Source organism: Pleurodeles waltl, chromosome 12 (genome assembly GCF_031143425.1).
Source record: "Pleurodeles waltl isolate 20211129_DDA chromosome 12, aPleWal1.hap1.20221129, whole genome shotgun sequence".
Lineage (NCBI taxonomy): Eukaryota > Metazoa > Chordata > Amphibia > Caudata > Salamandridae > Pleurodeles > Pleurodeles waltl.
This window is the reverse complement of record NC_090451.1, coordinates 639,146,546-639,162,983: the sequence shown is the minus strand read 5'-3', so window position 1 is coordinate 639,162,983 and position 16,438 is coordinate 639,146,546. Positions and strand designations below refer to the sequence as shown.

General features: G+C 44.1%; 1 protein-coding gene across 8 annotated transcripts in view; it reads right to left on the bottom strand.

Moving 5' to 3' along the window:
- Positions 1-16,438, bottom strand: part of GATAD2B (GATA zinc finger domain containing 2B) — a 269,461-nt gene that overhangs the window by 142,896 nt on the left and 110,127 nt on the right. For 7 of the 8 annotated variants that reach the window (XM_069218181.1, XM_069218183.1, XM_069218175.1 and 4 more), the window contains exon 2: positions 220-537. In XM_069218181.1, coding sequence (XP_069074282.1) covers positions 220-536 — 317 coding nt within the window. In that variant the 5' untranslated portion in view covers position 537. Of the gene's footprint in view, positions 1-219; positions 538-6,795; positions 6,866-16,438 lie in introns of those variants that run through there. The other variant, XM_069218179.1, reaches the window with a different exon arrangement.

The following is a 16,438-nucleotide window of genomic DNA, read 5'->3' as shown; positions in this document are numbered from 1 at the left end:
TCACGTTATATATATATGTCTTTTTGCTACAGACCTAAATCATTAAACAAAAGAGACGGTTTAAAGTGTCACCCCCAAAGACACTGCATGCTATGATGACCAAAACCCCCTGCTAAGAAGGCCGTCATGGTTCTGTTCCAGTTTCCAATGATTATTACAGAGTATTAAACAGAAAGGAGAGTGTGCGATAAGAAAAGGTTGCTGATGGGCAGTCTCTACCTCCTCCTCGCACTCATATCCACAGGCTCATCATTGATGTTTTCCTTTCCCAATGGCCGGCCTGCAGTCCTACAGTCTGTGTGAGGCCTGAGACTGCCATTCAGTTTTTCCTCATGGGTTTTGACGGGGAGTTCATGCTGCACCTCAATGGTGGCCAGGTCTTTCCTCTTCAGCAGCGCAAGCATTTTGAGGCGCTCCATGGCCTCATGTCCTTCCATCTTTAACCGTTTGGCCAGGACGTCATCTCGATCATCAGCCTGATCCAAGGTCCTCTTAAGCAAATTCAGGCGCAGCGCATCCTCGGTCATTCGGTCCATCCTGAAAAATATCAAGAAAACGATATATGTTAGACATGGAGATTACAAACAGAAAGTCAGTTACATCTACAAATGCAGAATAAGATGATCGTTCGTAATCAAAATAACTGGGGAGCAAGTATTCTCAAACATAGATTAAGTGAAGGTGACTGTTCACAATGTAATTAAGACCAGAATTTATTAACAGGATCAATAATGATATTTCTAAAAGGAATGATCGAAGACAGGCTCTTGTAGGCGTCTGTGAAGTGGTAAACTGCCCCACAACAAAAATGGTAGAGGAACATCTATAGAACACAAATATAACATAGTGTCCATTTACATGTTGAGCATTAAGGTGCCTGAATCAAAACACACTCATTTTCCATTAATGTCAAGAACTCCGACGAATGGTCTTTTTGTAAGCAAACAAGTTTGGGGAAGTCTACAAAAAAACACTTCCACTGCAAGAAAAGCAACCCAACCATGATACAATAAAATAAAAAGGTATTATTGGAGCTCTAAAACGACAAAACATAGATCATGTCAAAAATACACAAACTCTGCATTATATCTTTACATCTATATATTTATTACACAGTGGTAGACCCCCACTGGGTATTTATTGTTCAGCCACACTTTCTATCGAAAAGGTATTAGTGATTTTGAGTTACTTGTATCTTTGGCTACCATGAACAGATCTGCAACAAATCTGGTATTCACTTCGGATCCACCTTAAGTTAAACAAGCCAATTTGTGTGTGCTTGCATGCAGATGAAAAAAAAGGTTTTAAAAGGGTGAGGGGGGCAAAATAGATGTTTTTTCCATTTTGGCTCTCATAGGAAATCTTGTTTCCAGCTATCCACCAAACTTGGTGTAAAAGTAGAGCTTTACTCAGGAAGTGTACTTTCCGTGCTCTGTTCAGTAGTTTCGAACAGACTAGCATTTGAAAACGTTTAGAGGGCTGAAAGGGTCAACACTTTTGTATAACTTGTCAGGTGAAAAGTAGTTTGTTTATTTGCTTATAAATTTTGCACAAACTGATGAATATGCGTAAAATTTGGCAGACGCTGGGTATGCTGACATAACTCCAGGCATTTTCAAATTCATGTAAATCCTTCAGGTGGACATTAAGAGTTCATATGCCGGTAAGTCAGGCACTGTGTGATCAATCAGCACAACATTTAGCAGGAACTTGGAAGAATTCATTTTCTATTGGCAGTTTTATGCCAGTACATCAAGGGACAAAGATAACAAGCATTGGCAAAGCCAATATGTCTTTCCTATACAAGAGCTATTGGCCGTGGCAATGTGTTTTACCATGTTGTACACCTATATGTTTGCTGTTCAGCATGGCTAAAAGTTAGTGGCGTGGAGTGCCGTCGTAGAGTGGAGAAGGGGGAGCATCGTTGAGTAGAGGGGAGTAGAATTCAGTGGTTCAGTGGCAGAGAGTGTCGTATAGTGGAGTGGGATGGAACAGGGTAGAGTGGGATGGGGTGGATTGAGGTAGTGGGGTGGATTGGATTTGAGTACAGTGGGGAGGATTAGATTGGAGTACAATGGGTGGACTGGATTGGGAAAGAGTGGGGTGGATTGAGTGGAGTTGAGTGGACAGGTTTTGGGTGGACTGGATTGAAGTGGATTCAAGTGGGTGGATTAGATTGGATTGGGTGGGTGATTTGGATTGGAGCAATAGGGATAGGGTGGGGTGGATTGGGGTGGGGTGGACTGGAGTGGAGTGGATTGGATTAGATTGGACCAGAGAGGGGTGGATTGGGTTCAGTGGACTGCAGTTGGCAGACTGGTCTACACGGAAGTGGATTAGATTGGAGGGGTGATTGCAGTAGGGTGAATTGGATAGGAGTAGGGTGGCTTGAAGTGGGGTGTGGTGGATGGACTGGAATGGGGTGGACTGGATTGGAGTAGGGTGAACTGGAGTGGGGTGCGCTGGATTGAACTGGATGGGGTTGCGTGGGGTTGACTGGATTGGGAAAGGAAAGAAGGTAGTGGATTGCAGGGTTTGGGGTGGAGTGGACTGAAATGGTGTGGATTAGATTGCGGTGTGGTGGGCTACAGCGGGATGGATTGGAATTGAGTGGGGTGTGACTGAACAGGGATGGTGTTGCATGGGGTGGATTGGAAAAGAGTGTCGGACTGGAGTGATTGGGGTGGACTGGAGTGAGGTGGAGTGGATTGGAGTGGGGTGAAGTGAACTGAAATGGGTTGTGGTGGGGTGGATTAGACGGGTGTGGTGGGCTGCAGTGGGGTGTATTGGATTGGAGTGGGGTGGATTAAAATGGGTGAGGTTGGTTGGATTGGGGTGGATTACAGTGGGGTGGATTAGATTGGATTGGGGTGGGTGTTTGGATTGGAGTGAATGGGCTAGAGTGGGGTGGACTGGTTGGGGTGGATTGGAGTGGGGTGGGTGGATTAGATTGGACTGGAGTTCAGTGGATTGGGTTCACTGGATTGCAGTGGGTGGAATGGACTGGGGTGGATCAGATTGGAGGGGGGATTGGAGTGGGGTGGATTAGACTGGAGTAGGGTGGATTAGAGTGGGGGTGGTGGATGGATTGGAATGGGGTGGACTGCATTGGAGTAGGATGGACTTGAGTGGGGTGGGCTGGATGGACTGTATTGGAATGGGTTTGAATGAACTGGAATGGGGTTGTGTGTGGTGGATTGGATTGGGAAAGAGTGTGGTGGATTGCAGGGATTGGGGTGGGGTGGAGTGAACTGGTGTGGGGTGGACTGAAATGGAGTGGATTAGATTGGGGTGTGGTGGGCTGCAGTGGGATGGATTGAGTGGAGTGCGGTGGAATCGATTGGGGTGTGTTGGAATTGCGTTGGGTGGATAGGAGCGGGGTGGATTGTACTGAGGTGGGGTGGGGTGGAGTGGGGTGAGCTGGGTGGACTCTAGTGGGGTGGACTGGATGGACTGAACTGGGATGGAGTGGTGTGGAGTGGATTCGGATAGTGTGGTGAATTGAGTCATTGGAGTAGAGTGTAGTGGTTTGGATTGGCGTGTAGTGGGTTGCACTGGGGTTGATTGGAGTGGGGTGTGTTGGATTGGATTGGAGCTGGGTGGATTACACTGAGGTGGGGTGGATGGATTTGAGTGGGGTGGACTGAACTGGGATGGGGTGGGTGAATTGGAGTGGGATGGATTGGAGTAGGGTGGAATGGACTGGAGTGGGCTAGGCTGAATGGATTGCAGTATGGTGGACTGAACTGGGGTAGAGTGGAGTAGAATGTAGTTGATTGAAGTGGGGTGGAGTGGAGTTAATTGGATTGGACTGGGGTAGGATTGGGTGGACTGGACTGGGGTGGAGTGGGGTGGGGTGGGGTGGGATGGACTGGATTGACGTGGATGGATTGGCTTGGAGTGGATCGAACTGGAGTGAGGTGGCTTAGATTGGATGGGGTGGGGTGGATTGAGTGGGGTAGATGAGGTGAGTGGACAAGATTGGGGGGTGCTGGAGTGTGGTGGATTGAACTGGACTGGAGTTAGGTAGACTGGAGAGGGTTGGATTGGAATGCGGTGGGGTTGACTGGACTGGACTGAATTGAGGTTCATTGGGAAGAGGATGTGGCATAATGGCCAGTGCTGCTGACTTTGGGGCTAGGGAACCAGGTTCAAGTCACGAAGTCTGCTCAACATCCTGTGATTCGGGGCAAATCACTAAATTATGTCCTTGTGTAATTTAACTGGTGCTCGTTTAAAGCGCTTCAATACCTTCTGGTCATGTCTGCGCTATATAAAACTGCAAAAAAAAATTTAAGTGGGGTGGACTGAATTGGTGTTGGGTAGACTGGATTAGAGTGGATTAATTGGAGAGGGGTGGACTGGATTGGAGTGGGGTAGATTGGACTGGATTAGGGTGGATTAATGTGGACTGGAGTGGGGTGGATTAAAGTGAATTGTATTGGAGTGGAGTTGACTGGAGTGATGTGGGTGGATTGGATTGGAGTGAGGTGAAGTGGGTAGCAGTGGACTAGAGTGGAGTGGGCGGATTGGGCTTGGCTGAACTGGAATTGGGTAGGTTGGATTGGAGGAGGGTGGGTTGGATTAGAGTTGGGTGGATCGGAGTGGGGTGGATCAGACTGGAATGGGGTGAATTGGACTCGAGAGGTTTGGGGTGAATTGGACTGGATTGGGGTGAGGTGTATTGGATTAGAAGTGGAGTAGATTGGACTGGGCTGGATTGGGGTGGACTGGAATTGTGTAGGGTGGACTCGGTTATAAGGGGGTGGATTGTGGTGGACTGGAGTGGAGTGAATTGGAGTGGGGCAGATTGTTTTGGATTGGGGTGGGCTGTTTGGGATTGTAGTGGGGCAAAATGTTTTGGATTAAAGTAGGGGAGATTGGATTGGGGGACTGAAATGGATTCGACTGGGGCAACGTGTTTTGGACTGGAGTGGGGCAGATTGGAGTAGGACAGATTGTTTTGGATTTGAAAGGGGCAAATTGTTTTGGATTGGAGTGGGGCAGATTGTTTTGGATCGGAGTGGGGCAGATTGTATTACGGTGGATTGGACTTGAGTGGGGTGGATTGGGGTGGATTGTGGTGGATTGGAGTGGGGTGAATTGGGATGCAGTGGGGGGGATTGGATGGAAATGGGTTGGACTGGAGTAGGGTGAATTAAAATGAGAGGGTTGGATTGGGGTGAGGTGAACTGGACTGGAGTGTGGCATACTGTTTTGGATTAAAGTGGGGCAGATTGGAGTGGGACAGATTGTTTTAGGTTGGGGTGGGGTGGATTGGAGTAGGCAGATTGTTTTGGATTAAAGTGGGGTAGATTGTTTTGGATTGCAGTGGTGCAGACTGGAGTGGAGCAGACTGGTTTGGATTGGAGTGCAGTAGACTGCAGTGGGGCAGACTTGCTTTGGATTGGGGCAGATTGGAGTGAAGCAGATTGTTTTGGATTGAAGTGGGGTAGATGGGGGTGGGGCATATTTTTTGGATTGGAGTGGGGCAAATTGATTTGGATTGGAGGGGGCAGATTGTTTTGAAGCTCTGCAGATTGTTTTGGATGAGGTGGGGTGAACTGGAGGGGGCACATTAGATTTGGGTGGGGGATTGGAGTGAGATGGATTGAAGTGGATTACAGTGAGTGGTTTGGATAGGACTGGGGTGTATTGGTGTGGGGTGAGTCGGGTGGATTGAGGTGGATTGGAGTGGGGTGGATTGTGGTTTATACGATTATGTGTTAAAGAATCATTTCAGAAATTACACATAATAAAGAAGAAATGTTGCCTTGCAATATTTAGAACAAGATAACCATTATCTTTTGATATCAGCACCCACGAGCAAAAGCAAAAGAAAACATGAGTGCAAAGTGAGAAAAGACGACTTGGCAAAATAAAAGAAAGATAGCTATAAAAAATATAACTTTGCAATTTTGTTTCTCCTGCAGGGCAGGTTTTTGCCGGTCACAAGTCTTCTGTTTGCAGGGCACTAGAAGGTTAAAAAAATATATATATATAGTACCTCAAGCACGTCGGGGGCAAAGGACTGGCACTGATTACGTTGAAACAATCAGTGCTCGGTCCCTGCTCCACACAGAGGAACTAAAATGATGCTAGGCCTGCCTTGACAAATTACGATGCTCTCAAGAAGAGTGCCACGCAGGCCAAAAAATGGTAAGCGACAGGCGGACTCTAAGTCCTTTACCATTCACAACAGAGTCTCGCAAGCAAGACGCACGTGCAAGCGCATGTACTCGTAGGCTCGTTCCTAAAAAAGTGGGGTGCAGTAAGTGTTAATTTGCATTCACTTGCCACACCGAACATCCACACACACACCTGTGAGTAGAAGCTGCCTTAATAGGAAAAGTAAACTGAAACTCAAAGGTTCTCGTTGTGGGTGTCACTTTATCCATGTTCTTCTTTACCAGTGTGCATTATGATCTAGGCCCCCCCAGCATAACTTGAGATTCTGCTAAAAATCTCGGTGTGTTCTTCGATTCTGCTAAGGCTCCATTTATTCATATTTTAACAAAAAAACTTCTTGTAGCAGTTATTACATTCAGGCCGGCTGCAAAACATTTGCATTTCTTTGCTTTTGACCATGGTCCAGGCCTTTATTCTTTTGTGCCCAGACTATGGGAAATCTAGGTCTCTATCTACACTTCATCAAACAACTTCAAATTTTAGAAAACTTTGCAGCCTCCCTTGCTCCACATCTTCTGTCAGAGCTTCACTGGCTCTCTGTTGAAAGGCGCATCTTTTCAAAACGTTGTTACTTTACCATCCAGCCTTCTAGGTACAGATTCTTACATTCAACACAGACTCAAGACCTGTGTACCGCCCAGTTCCCTGAACTCATCTTCTTTGAAGCTCTTTCCAGTACCCAGGATCAGTAAGTCCATAGTAAGAGGTTGTGCTGTCTCCTGTCTGGGTTCCGAACTTTGGAATAATTTAACATCCAATCTTCGTACAGAAAGCTGCTTCCTGGCCTTCGGCAAAAAAAATAAAAAACCCTTACATAACTGTTGATATGAGAGAGGCAACAACATCTAAATAAAGAACGAATTATTTATTTGACTTGATGTAGGGGGAGCTATAATCTTATTAATCAGCCTTGATGAATAAGGCACTTCAACACATACTATTACAGAACAAACTACTTCAATCTCAATGTAAATCCAATCAGAGCTACGACTCATTGCAGCAAAAAACCTTGACTGGAGGGTTTAACAATTGCAGGAAGGACTAATTAAGACAGCTAGAACTGTGACAATTCAAAATACAGTACCAATGACAGATTCGACATTTGGCATGGTGGAGGGGCTGTACTAACTGATCCTGAAAACTGATTTTGATTAGATGAAGCAGATCAGAACATAGCACAGTCATACATGTAATAGTTTGATTTAGGAGTAGTAATAAATGAAATGTAGGCCAGTCACATGAATGAGCTAGGCGCTGATGTGGGAGGAACTATGTGTAACAGGCTTTAACCGATCGAAACACAGAACTCATCACAGGTATGGGTCTTTATGGGGGAGTACCTGGAACAGAATAAACTGGGGTTTTTAGCCGGGCTATCTGTGAGGCACTACAATTCACTTGAACATACAATTAATCACAGGAGTGGCCATTAAAGTGGACTGGCTTTAAAGACAAACATGGAAGGAGTCAAAGGTATGGTCCCTGGTGCTTGGAACCGATCTAAACATTGAACAAGTTACAAGTAAACATGAGGAAGGGAGACATCAACATTGATACAATTGCAGGTATTACCACGGAGTTAGGCTTCAGCCGAAGGGAGGTCTAGGTGGGCCACTATGGATTATTTAGAAAGCTCTAGCTTATTTCACTCAGGTCTCACGGATGTGCCATGTTGTGGGTGGGTTAGGAAAGTTGGAATCTACGAGTACACCCAATACATAAGAAAATCAACCATCATGAATAGAATATAGCCATAATTCTGCAGTGTGCCAGGATCAGTGACATTTCACAAATTGAGCAAACACAATTATGACAATAATCTGTAAATTACATATCGTTAATTCAAGGTCAATCTTCACTGATATATACAATGAAAGTCACAACTTTAATACATAAGGAGAAAAAACTCACTCGGTATATTGAATACATCCGATGGTATATTCGCCTGAAACCTTGCAGTTTTCCTAATTATTTTACTTTTTAGCCACACAAGGAAGCAATGTCAAAACACCAAAAAACATTGAGTAAAGAGAGAAAAGGGGGTAGTCCATTCCCAGTTGTGGCATGTTTGTAAATGGAGACACACATTCTTGTATTATAAAAAGCCCAAAACTAAGCACTCTATCTAAGCCCATTCCAAACGCCTTATATGATGTTAGTAAAAGAAATGGCACCTCTTAGGACGTTTTCCTGAACTCAAGTTTAAGAGGCTAGGGTAGCTTATGGACTGCAAATGGCTTATGTATGAAAACAGAGTAATGGCATTTCCTTACACGGTTTCAAAATGTAGGATCTCGGACCCTGACAATTCATTGAACAATGTGAAAAAACTGTCAACTTAATTATGAAATTATTGACAAAGCTCAGAGGTCTGGACTTGGCTGCCAGTGTTTTGGATTTGTCAATGTTTTGATTTTTGGGGGATTTTCTGCCCTAATTTTTGCAAATGTTATTGCTGAGTAAGCTGACAGGTATTGGCTATAAAGCAAAAATAAATTTGGGCTTAAAATACACACATTATCCTGGTATCCATGGCTCTTAAAAGAACGAGTTTGTGTGTGCATGGGCAGAATGCAGTCACTCACGTTAAAGTTAGCATGTGACTGAAGTGGGATGACCCAATGCTCTATGCTGTAGTGGGTGGAAGAAAATGTCAATGACACAATAAGAGACTAATTGGTGGCTGCCGGTCTGTAAGGTAAGGATCAGCTTTTACAGACTAAGTGGACAACAAACAGCTCCTTCAGAGGCATTTTCTCACGCAGTGCACTCTCTGAATGTTATTTCCCAGGCCTCAGACAAGTCTCAGATTTACCAAAAAAATAATAAGGGTGCTAGGGCTATCCTGAGCAACAGGTGCATGATCAAACGGGAGGAATGGCAAGGGCTTGGCTTCCCCTACTACAAACCACCGAGAGGCACAGACAACTTGGTAACAGAAGACCACAGAAAATGTATGAAGAACAGTAAGTAGGCAGGTACTAGAAGTCACTAATGAAATGCTACCAACACTGTTGAGGGTGGTTTGGGGACCTGGGCACAAATAAATCGGCTATCTAGTCCTGGGTACATACGAGGGCAGTAGTATGAAAGGCCTGGCAGCCAGAGGTGGCACTTCTGGACTGGAGAGGGAAGATTAGCTTCCAAAGTGTACAGAGATAGGTTCCTCTTACCAAACACAAGTCAACGCTTCTCTCTCAGGCCCATGAATCCAAATGCTGTTGCCAACACAGGTTGCGCCAACTGCAGCAGCCCCAGTGGGGCACATGAAACTAGACCTGACCCGGGCCGCACTCCATTTAGTTAGGTAAGTGACTGAGAATAGGTTCTACAACAAAATTGGAAAAGACAGTTGTACGACTGACCGTGCTAACTGCCTTCACCAGCACCAAAGACATGCTGCCAGGATGAAAAGCGGAGATGCCAAGCCAAGTAATGCAGACAGCAGGCATCTTTCTTGAGAACTATTTTATTTCTAGAAGAAAGTGGCTCCTATGCTACTTATTGCCAAATCTTCTAATATGTTATGTTTCAAATGGACTTCAGCTATTGACTCTAGTGACCCATGTTAGAAATGGGGTCTCTAGCTGACAGTCGGTTTGCACCCTGTCCAAGTAGGGACCCTCACTTTAGTCAGGATAATGGAGATACCCGCTCAGATAACCCTTGCTCACCCCCTTGGTAGCTTGGCACAAGCAGTCAGGCTTATCTCAGAATCAATGTGTAAAGCATTTGCACGTAACACACAGTAATAAGTGAAAACACTACAAAAGGACACCACTCCAATTTTAGAAAAATAGCCAATATTTATCTATATAAAACAAGACCAAATACAATAAAAATCCAACATACAGTAAGAAAAATATGAATTCTGCAAGATTTACTCAAAACTAAAGTCCTTGAAGTGGATAGCTCCACTTGGGGCTATCACGGCGTCGTGATCAACAAAACCAACAGTTCAGGCCGGCCGCGGCGTTGCGGACCAGCTACGGTGTCTGGAAGACCCGCAAACAGTACCTTGGATTTGCAGGGTGTTGTGATCCTCATGGTGAGCAGCGTCATTGACGTCAAGGTGTCGGTTCCGGAGTCGGTGCAGGAGTCGTCGGCCCTTGAGGTCACACGCGTTCCAGATCGAACTCCAGGCTGATGAAGTCAGGTGTGCCGGCGTGGATGGCGTCGGGGCTGCGGTGCGAAGCGGGACGATGTGACGTGGGGTGCCCACAGGACACAGTGTAGGCAGCAACTCGGTGACGGCATCCAGCGGCGGCGGCGAGACCAGGACTGCGGTGTGAAGCATGGCGGTGCGACGTGCGATGTCCACAGGTCACGGTGCAGGTAGCGGCATCGTTGCTGCTGAAGCGCTGTAGTCAGTAGACCTAAGCCATCGGTGCGGGACGGGGTAGTGCTTTGTGACCCCCCACGGTGCAAGCAGGATGCCTGGTGAAAACACAGGAGTCGATGGTGCTGGCGGCGGTGGACCAGGGCTGCAGTGCGGGACGGGGCGGTGCTTCGTGTACCTCATGAGCGGTGTCCACAGGCCATAGTGCAGGCAGCGGCGCCGGTGTCAGCAGGAGCGCCATCGTCGGGGATGCCCAGTGTGCGGTGTGAGCAGGCGATCCCAGAGTGCGGGCCCACAGGTCACGGTGCGAGCAGCGGCTCGGTGAAGTCGTCCGATGACGTCGTCGGTGAGACTAGGTTTGCAGTGCGAAGCGGGGCAATGCGACTCCGTGTGGCATCGGCAGGTCACGGTGCAGGCCAGCGGCGTCGTTGGCGGCGTCGCTGTCGGTTCTCCTCTTGAACAACACAAAACACACAGTTCCCAGTGCTGCAGGTCGAGGAAACTGTCTTTGGTGTCCCTGAGACTTCCAACAGGAGCCAAGCTCTACTCCAAGCCCTTGGAGAATTTTCTCAAGCAGGACTGTAGCAGGGAGGTTCTCCAAATAACAAAGAAATCTGATTTAAAGTTACGTGCAGGTGAGCTTATTGATACCAAAGGGACCCACGCACGTAGCTGCCTCTCCGTCCTGTAATAACGGTCAACTCAAGCCTGAGCCGCTCGCACTACAGAACGAAGAGAAGCAACCAATGGAACAAGGGTTCCATTGGAACCACGCGCGTGAAACATACAAAGAAATAACACAGCACAACACAATATTGAAAGTAAATTAAAAGTAAATTGCATATTACAACATCTCCCTCCTTTATAATAAAAAACAATAAAACACTAAAACAGAATAAAATCTCTAAATTTAACAGGTAAGTTAACTTGTCTCAAACTTCTAGTAGTAACACATTTAGAATGAGCCTCATTCATGTTTTTGTCACTATCAGGACTTGAACCATTATCAACAGATTGATGATCAGAACTAAAATTCGGAACTTCAGAATCATTCAAATGATTTGAATCCAAATTATTAGATTTCAAAGACCCATCACATGCAAATTCTTGTAAATCCGTCGACAACATTGACCCCTCATCATGTTTTAAATGAGACATGCTCCTGGAAATCTTTAATTGCTCCAAATTAATAGGAATTACACAACTTCTGCTCCACCAACCTCGTCCATCTAATAATACAGAAGCTCTGGTAACCTTGAGAACTTTAGATGGAAAATGAAATTTAGATTCTCCTTTTCTTACCCTAAAAGGTTTTTTAAGTAAGACCCAATCATTGACTTTTAAATCAACTGTTTTTGTTGGAAACCTGTGATCAAAATGACATTTCTGCTTAAGTTGTTTATCAAACACAGAACATCTGATGGAGTTTTTAACCAACAACTGAGATTTTTTGTCAACATCATTCAAGACATGAAACATCCATCTTGGTACAAGTTTGGTTCTGGGATCCCTTCCCCTTAGTAATTTGAATGGAGAACAGCCTGTAGTTGAATGAGGAGTAGAAAGATATGCCCAAATTTTCTCTTGCAAAAATTCCGCAACATCAACATTTGATGCTAAAGCAGTCTGAACTCCTTCTTTAAGAATTAGTTTGACCCTTTCTACTTATCCATTCGCCGATGGGTTGTGTAGTGCCACTCTGAGGTGTTTGATATCATGCAGAGTCAAAAAATCTGAAATTAATTTTGACAAAAAATGTGAACCATTATCAGTAACAATTGTATTGACAGGCCCTTCTGATCTAAATAATTTGCTCAAAAAACTTATAACTACATCAGAATCAGTTTCAGAAGTAAAGGAATAATAAACCCATTTTGAAAAATAATCCACCGCCACCAGAAGTTATTTCATGTGCCTTGGTAACAAATGAAATGGCCCCGAAAAATCCAATGCAACTTTATCCCAACGTTTCTCTGGCAAAGGAACAGGATATAAAGGCTTAGAGACAGTCCTCCAATGTTTATCAGAAACAATACACTCGGGACACCTGTTGATAAAAGAAACAATTTGCTTATCTAAGCTATGCCACCAATATGACATTTTAAGTTCTGGATGTAGCTGAAATACCCAAGTGACCTTCGTGGGCAAGTTTAATAATCTTGTCCCTGATGTTGGTAGGAGGAACAATGAGATCACCCTCAGGCAAATACCATTCTCACATGTGAGTTCACTTGACACATGATAGTAAGCTCCAAGCTCCCCTGACAAACTTCTCTCAGCAGGCCATTTGGTTTTCAGAAATTCTACTACTTTAGACAATGTACAGTCAGAAGACATAGCTGACATCCATTCTTGCTCAGAGACATGATTGTTAAATACAGCCAAAACATCCAACAGGGCTACCACACACTCCTTTTCAGCATCAATCTCAACTGAGGCTTCATAGGGTAAAGGCAAATGAGACAAACAATCAGCACGAACGTTCATGCCTCCTTGCACATACTTCAGCACCAGATTGTATTCTTGCAACTTGGATAGAATGCGAACTAAACGTGCCGATGCCTTACCTAGACCATTTCCATTCAACAAATGAACCAAAGGTTTGTGATCAGTGAATACTTCACACCTGTTGCCCCAAATATAAGTTCTAAACTTCTGAACTGCCCATACACAAGCTAAGGCCTCCCTTTCGATAGTGCTATAATGTTTCTCTGCCTCTGATAACATCCTAGACGCAAAAGCAACAGTGTTTTCACCACCATTCACCCACTGACCAAAAACAGCCGCAATACCAACTAAACTGGCATCTACCATGACAAAAGGAATACCTGCAGGGTCAAAAGGTTGTAACGCAGGAGCCTTGATAACTAAATCTTTAACTCTATCAAATGTGGAGTTTAATTCCTTTGTCCACTCAAATGTAGTTCCTTTTTTAAGTAATGATCTAAGAGGTTGTACTTCCATGGCATATCCCGGGACAAATGTAGCATAGTATTCACAGAGTCCTAGAAAGGATTTTAACGCATCTTTATCAGAAGGTGGACATGCCCTACTAACAGCTTTCACATTGCTAAATTTAGGTCTGATTCCCTCACCAGAAATGACATGACCAAGATATTCCACCTCGTTTACGAACAATTTACACTTGCCAGGTTTTACTGTCATACCCTTCTCCTTTAGAATACTCAAAACCTTTTTTTAAACTATTAAATGTTCTTTCTCTGTTACTGTGTGTATCAAAATGTCATCTTGGAAAGCCAACACCTGAGGTAAGTCAGAAAATAAATCATCCATCAATTTTTGAAAAACGCTTGCTGCTGAAGCAAGGCCAAACAGTAAACGTAGCTACTTGAATACCCCAAATGGAGTTACAAAAGTGGTTACATCTTGAGAAGATTCGCTTAATGGAATTTGATGGTACGCCGAGTGAAGATCTATGGTAGAAAACACCTTGGAGTTACCCAGACTCGGAATCATTTTTTGAATACGTGGAAGAGGATGACTATCAATCATAATGTTTTGGTTAACAGACCTCAAGTCCACACATAACCTCAATTCGCCATTTTGTTTCTTGGTAATTACAATGGGTGATACCCATTCTGAGGCATCTGCAGGAGCAATTATCCCCTGAGATTGAAGTTTATGTAATAAGGCCTTCAAATCCACTCTTACACTCAAGGGTATGGGTCTTACTTTATGTACAACAGGAGTTGCACCCTTTTTGAGTTTTATGCAATGCTCATATCCTTGCACTCCCCCGATTTGGTCTTGGAATACTTCTGGAAACAAACCAATTATACTTTGCGTGGTGTCTTTAGAAATGCACACACTGGCTACCGAATCTGATAGAAATAAATTAGGTAATTCACCTAGAATCACTGGAACATCATGGCCAGGACGCAGTATTATTCCCAAACGTGCTAAATCCTTCCAACCCACAATATTACGTCCTTTGACCGCTACATAAATTTTTGTTACAATAGTTCTGCCAAGATATTGAAGATCTGATACAAAATAACCCAAGAGGTTAATGTCTTGTTCTCCAAACGCTTTGGGAGCAACATCAGGATATTGTAATTCAATGGAACCCTTCCACAACTTAAAAAACGTGTGATCTGCTAAGATAGTGGTGGGGGCTACTGAATCAGCTAGAACAGGAATGGTTTGAGAACGAATCAGTACATCACACACATCCCCTTTAATGACTTTTTCAGTTTTCCCGCCCTGACCATCCGAAACGTCAATGGTTAATAACATATTCGAAAATTGGTTAGACGTCTGTGAGATTTCGTCATCGACGTCAACACTGTTGATTTTGACTTTGCTATAAGAGCCTCTGTTTGAGGGTTGTGACTGACAGACTATTTGAAAATGTCCCACTTTCCGACAATTATTACATTTCTTACCATGTGCCGGACAAGAAGTGTCATTACCAATATGAAATTTTGAACCACACCGGAAACACTGTTTGGAAAATTTAGCCACTTTGATCTTTGGCTGTTTGCTCAGTTTGTTATGAATGGCACAAACAGCTTCTTTCTCACTAATAAGATCAACAGTGCTGTTCTGATTAGCTAAAACTTTGGAAGTATTTATGGACCTTTCAATTCCTTTAGCTAAAACCATAACTTCTTCCAAAGTTGGGTTACAACATGAGAGAAGCCTTTCTTGAATCTTTTTGTGAAAGCAATGAAACACAAACTGATCCCGAATATAAACATCAGTATTTGAACCAAATTCACATTTAGCTGCTAAAACTCTTAAGTTTGCTATATACTCCTCAATTGACTCATCACTCATTTGTTTGCGCATAGCAAAATTAAATCTTTCAAGTAATACATCTGAGTCCCCAGAATAATGCTTTGCCATACGTTCCTTCGCTTCAATATAGCAGTTCCATAGTACGTCACCACCACCAGGAGATGAAATGGCTGGCAAGTTGTCGAATATCCTTTGAGCTGCAATTCCTAGATGATTAAATAATAACGCTTTCTTCCTATTAGGGGAAAATTCCATAGCATCAATGGCTGCCAAATAGTTTTCAAAAATGCGAATCCATTCAGCCCATTTAATGTCAGGTTTACCTGCTTTCTGTAAGAAAACTGGTGGTTGTACAATATCATGACTGGATGCCATAACAAATTTGGGAAAATACACAAAATATTTTTCTTTGAATGAAGCAGGAAATTTACAGCAAAGTACAGGTGAATTTTAATGCGATGTAGAAAGTACACAAAAAACGAAGAAGCCTTCTTCAAATGACACTAGCAGGACAAGCATAAACAAGGTAACGTCATTGGAAGAAAAAGTGTGAATCCGTTGCGAAGGTAACCTTACAAGCGCTGCCACGTAGAACTCGAAGAATCGGAAACCGTCACCAAGGCAACCTTTTTTATAAAAAAATCCTCAGCTGCGCAGCGCATGAAGAGCGCGAAGAATAGAAATCAGTTTCCAAGGCAACTACCGGCCTAACTGAAGCGTAGCCTATAAGGCCAGTCCAATAGAGGCAAAAAAAGAAATATATATATACATATATATGCACCTCCTACTCACACCTTTACATGCAGCCATTCAGCTTCAAATATATTCTTTCCAGGAAGCGGAACAACAGAAGTGAGCACAGCAACAAGAAGCAGCTCACCGATGCCAGGAAACGGAACAACGCCAAAACTGACACCAACAAGGAGCAGCTCACCGATGCAGCACCGATGTCGGGAAGCGGAACAACGCCAGAACTGACGCCAACAAGAAGCAGCTCACCGATGGGTCCCTTCTATGAGGAAGCTCTTTCTTTACCCCACTCCTGGTACCAAATATGTAGCAGGGAGGTTCTCCAAATAACAAAGAAATCCGATTTAAAGTAACGTGCAGGTGAGTTTATTGATACCAAAGGGACCCACGCATGTAGCT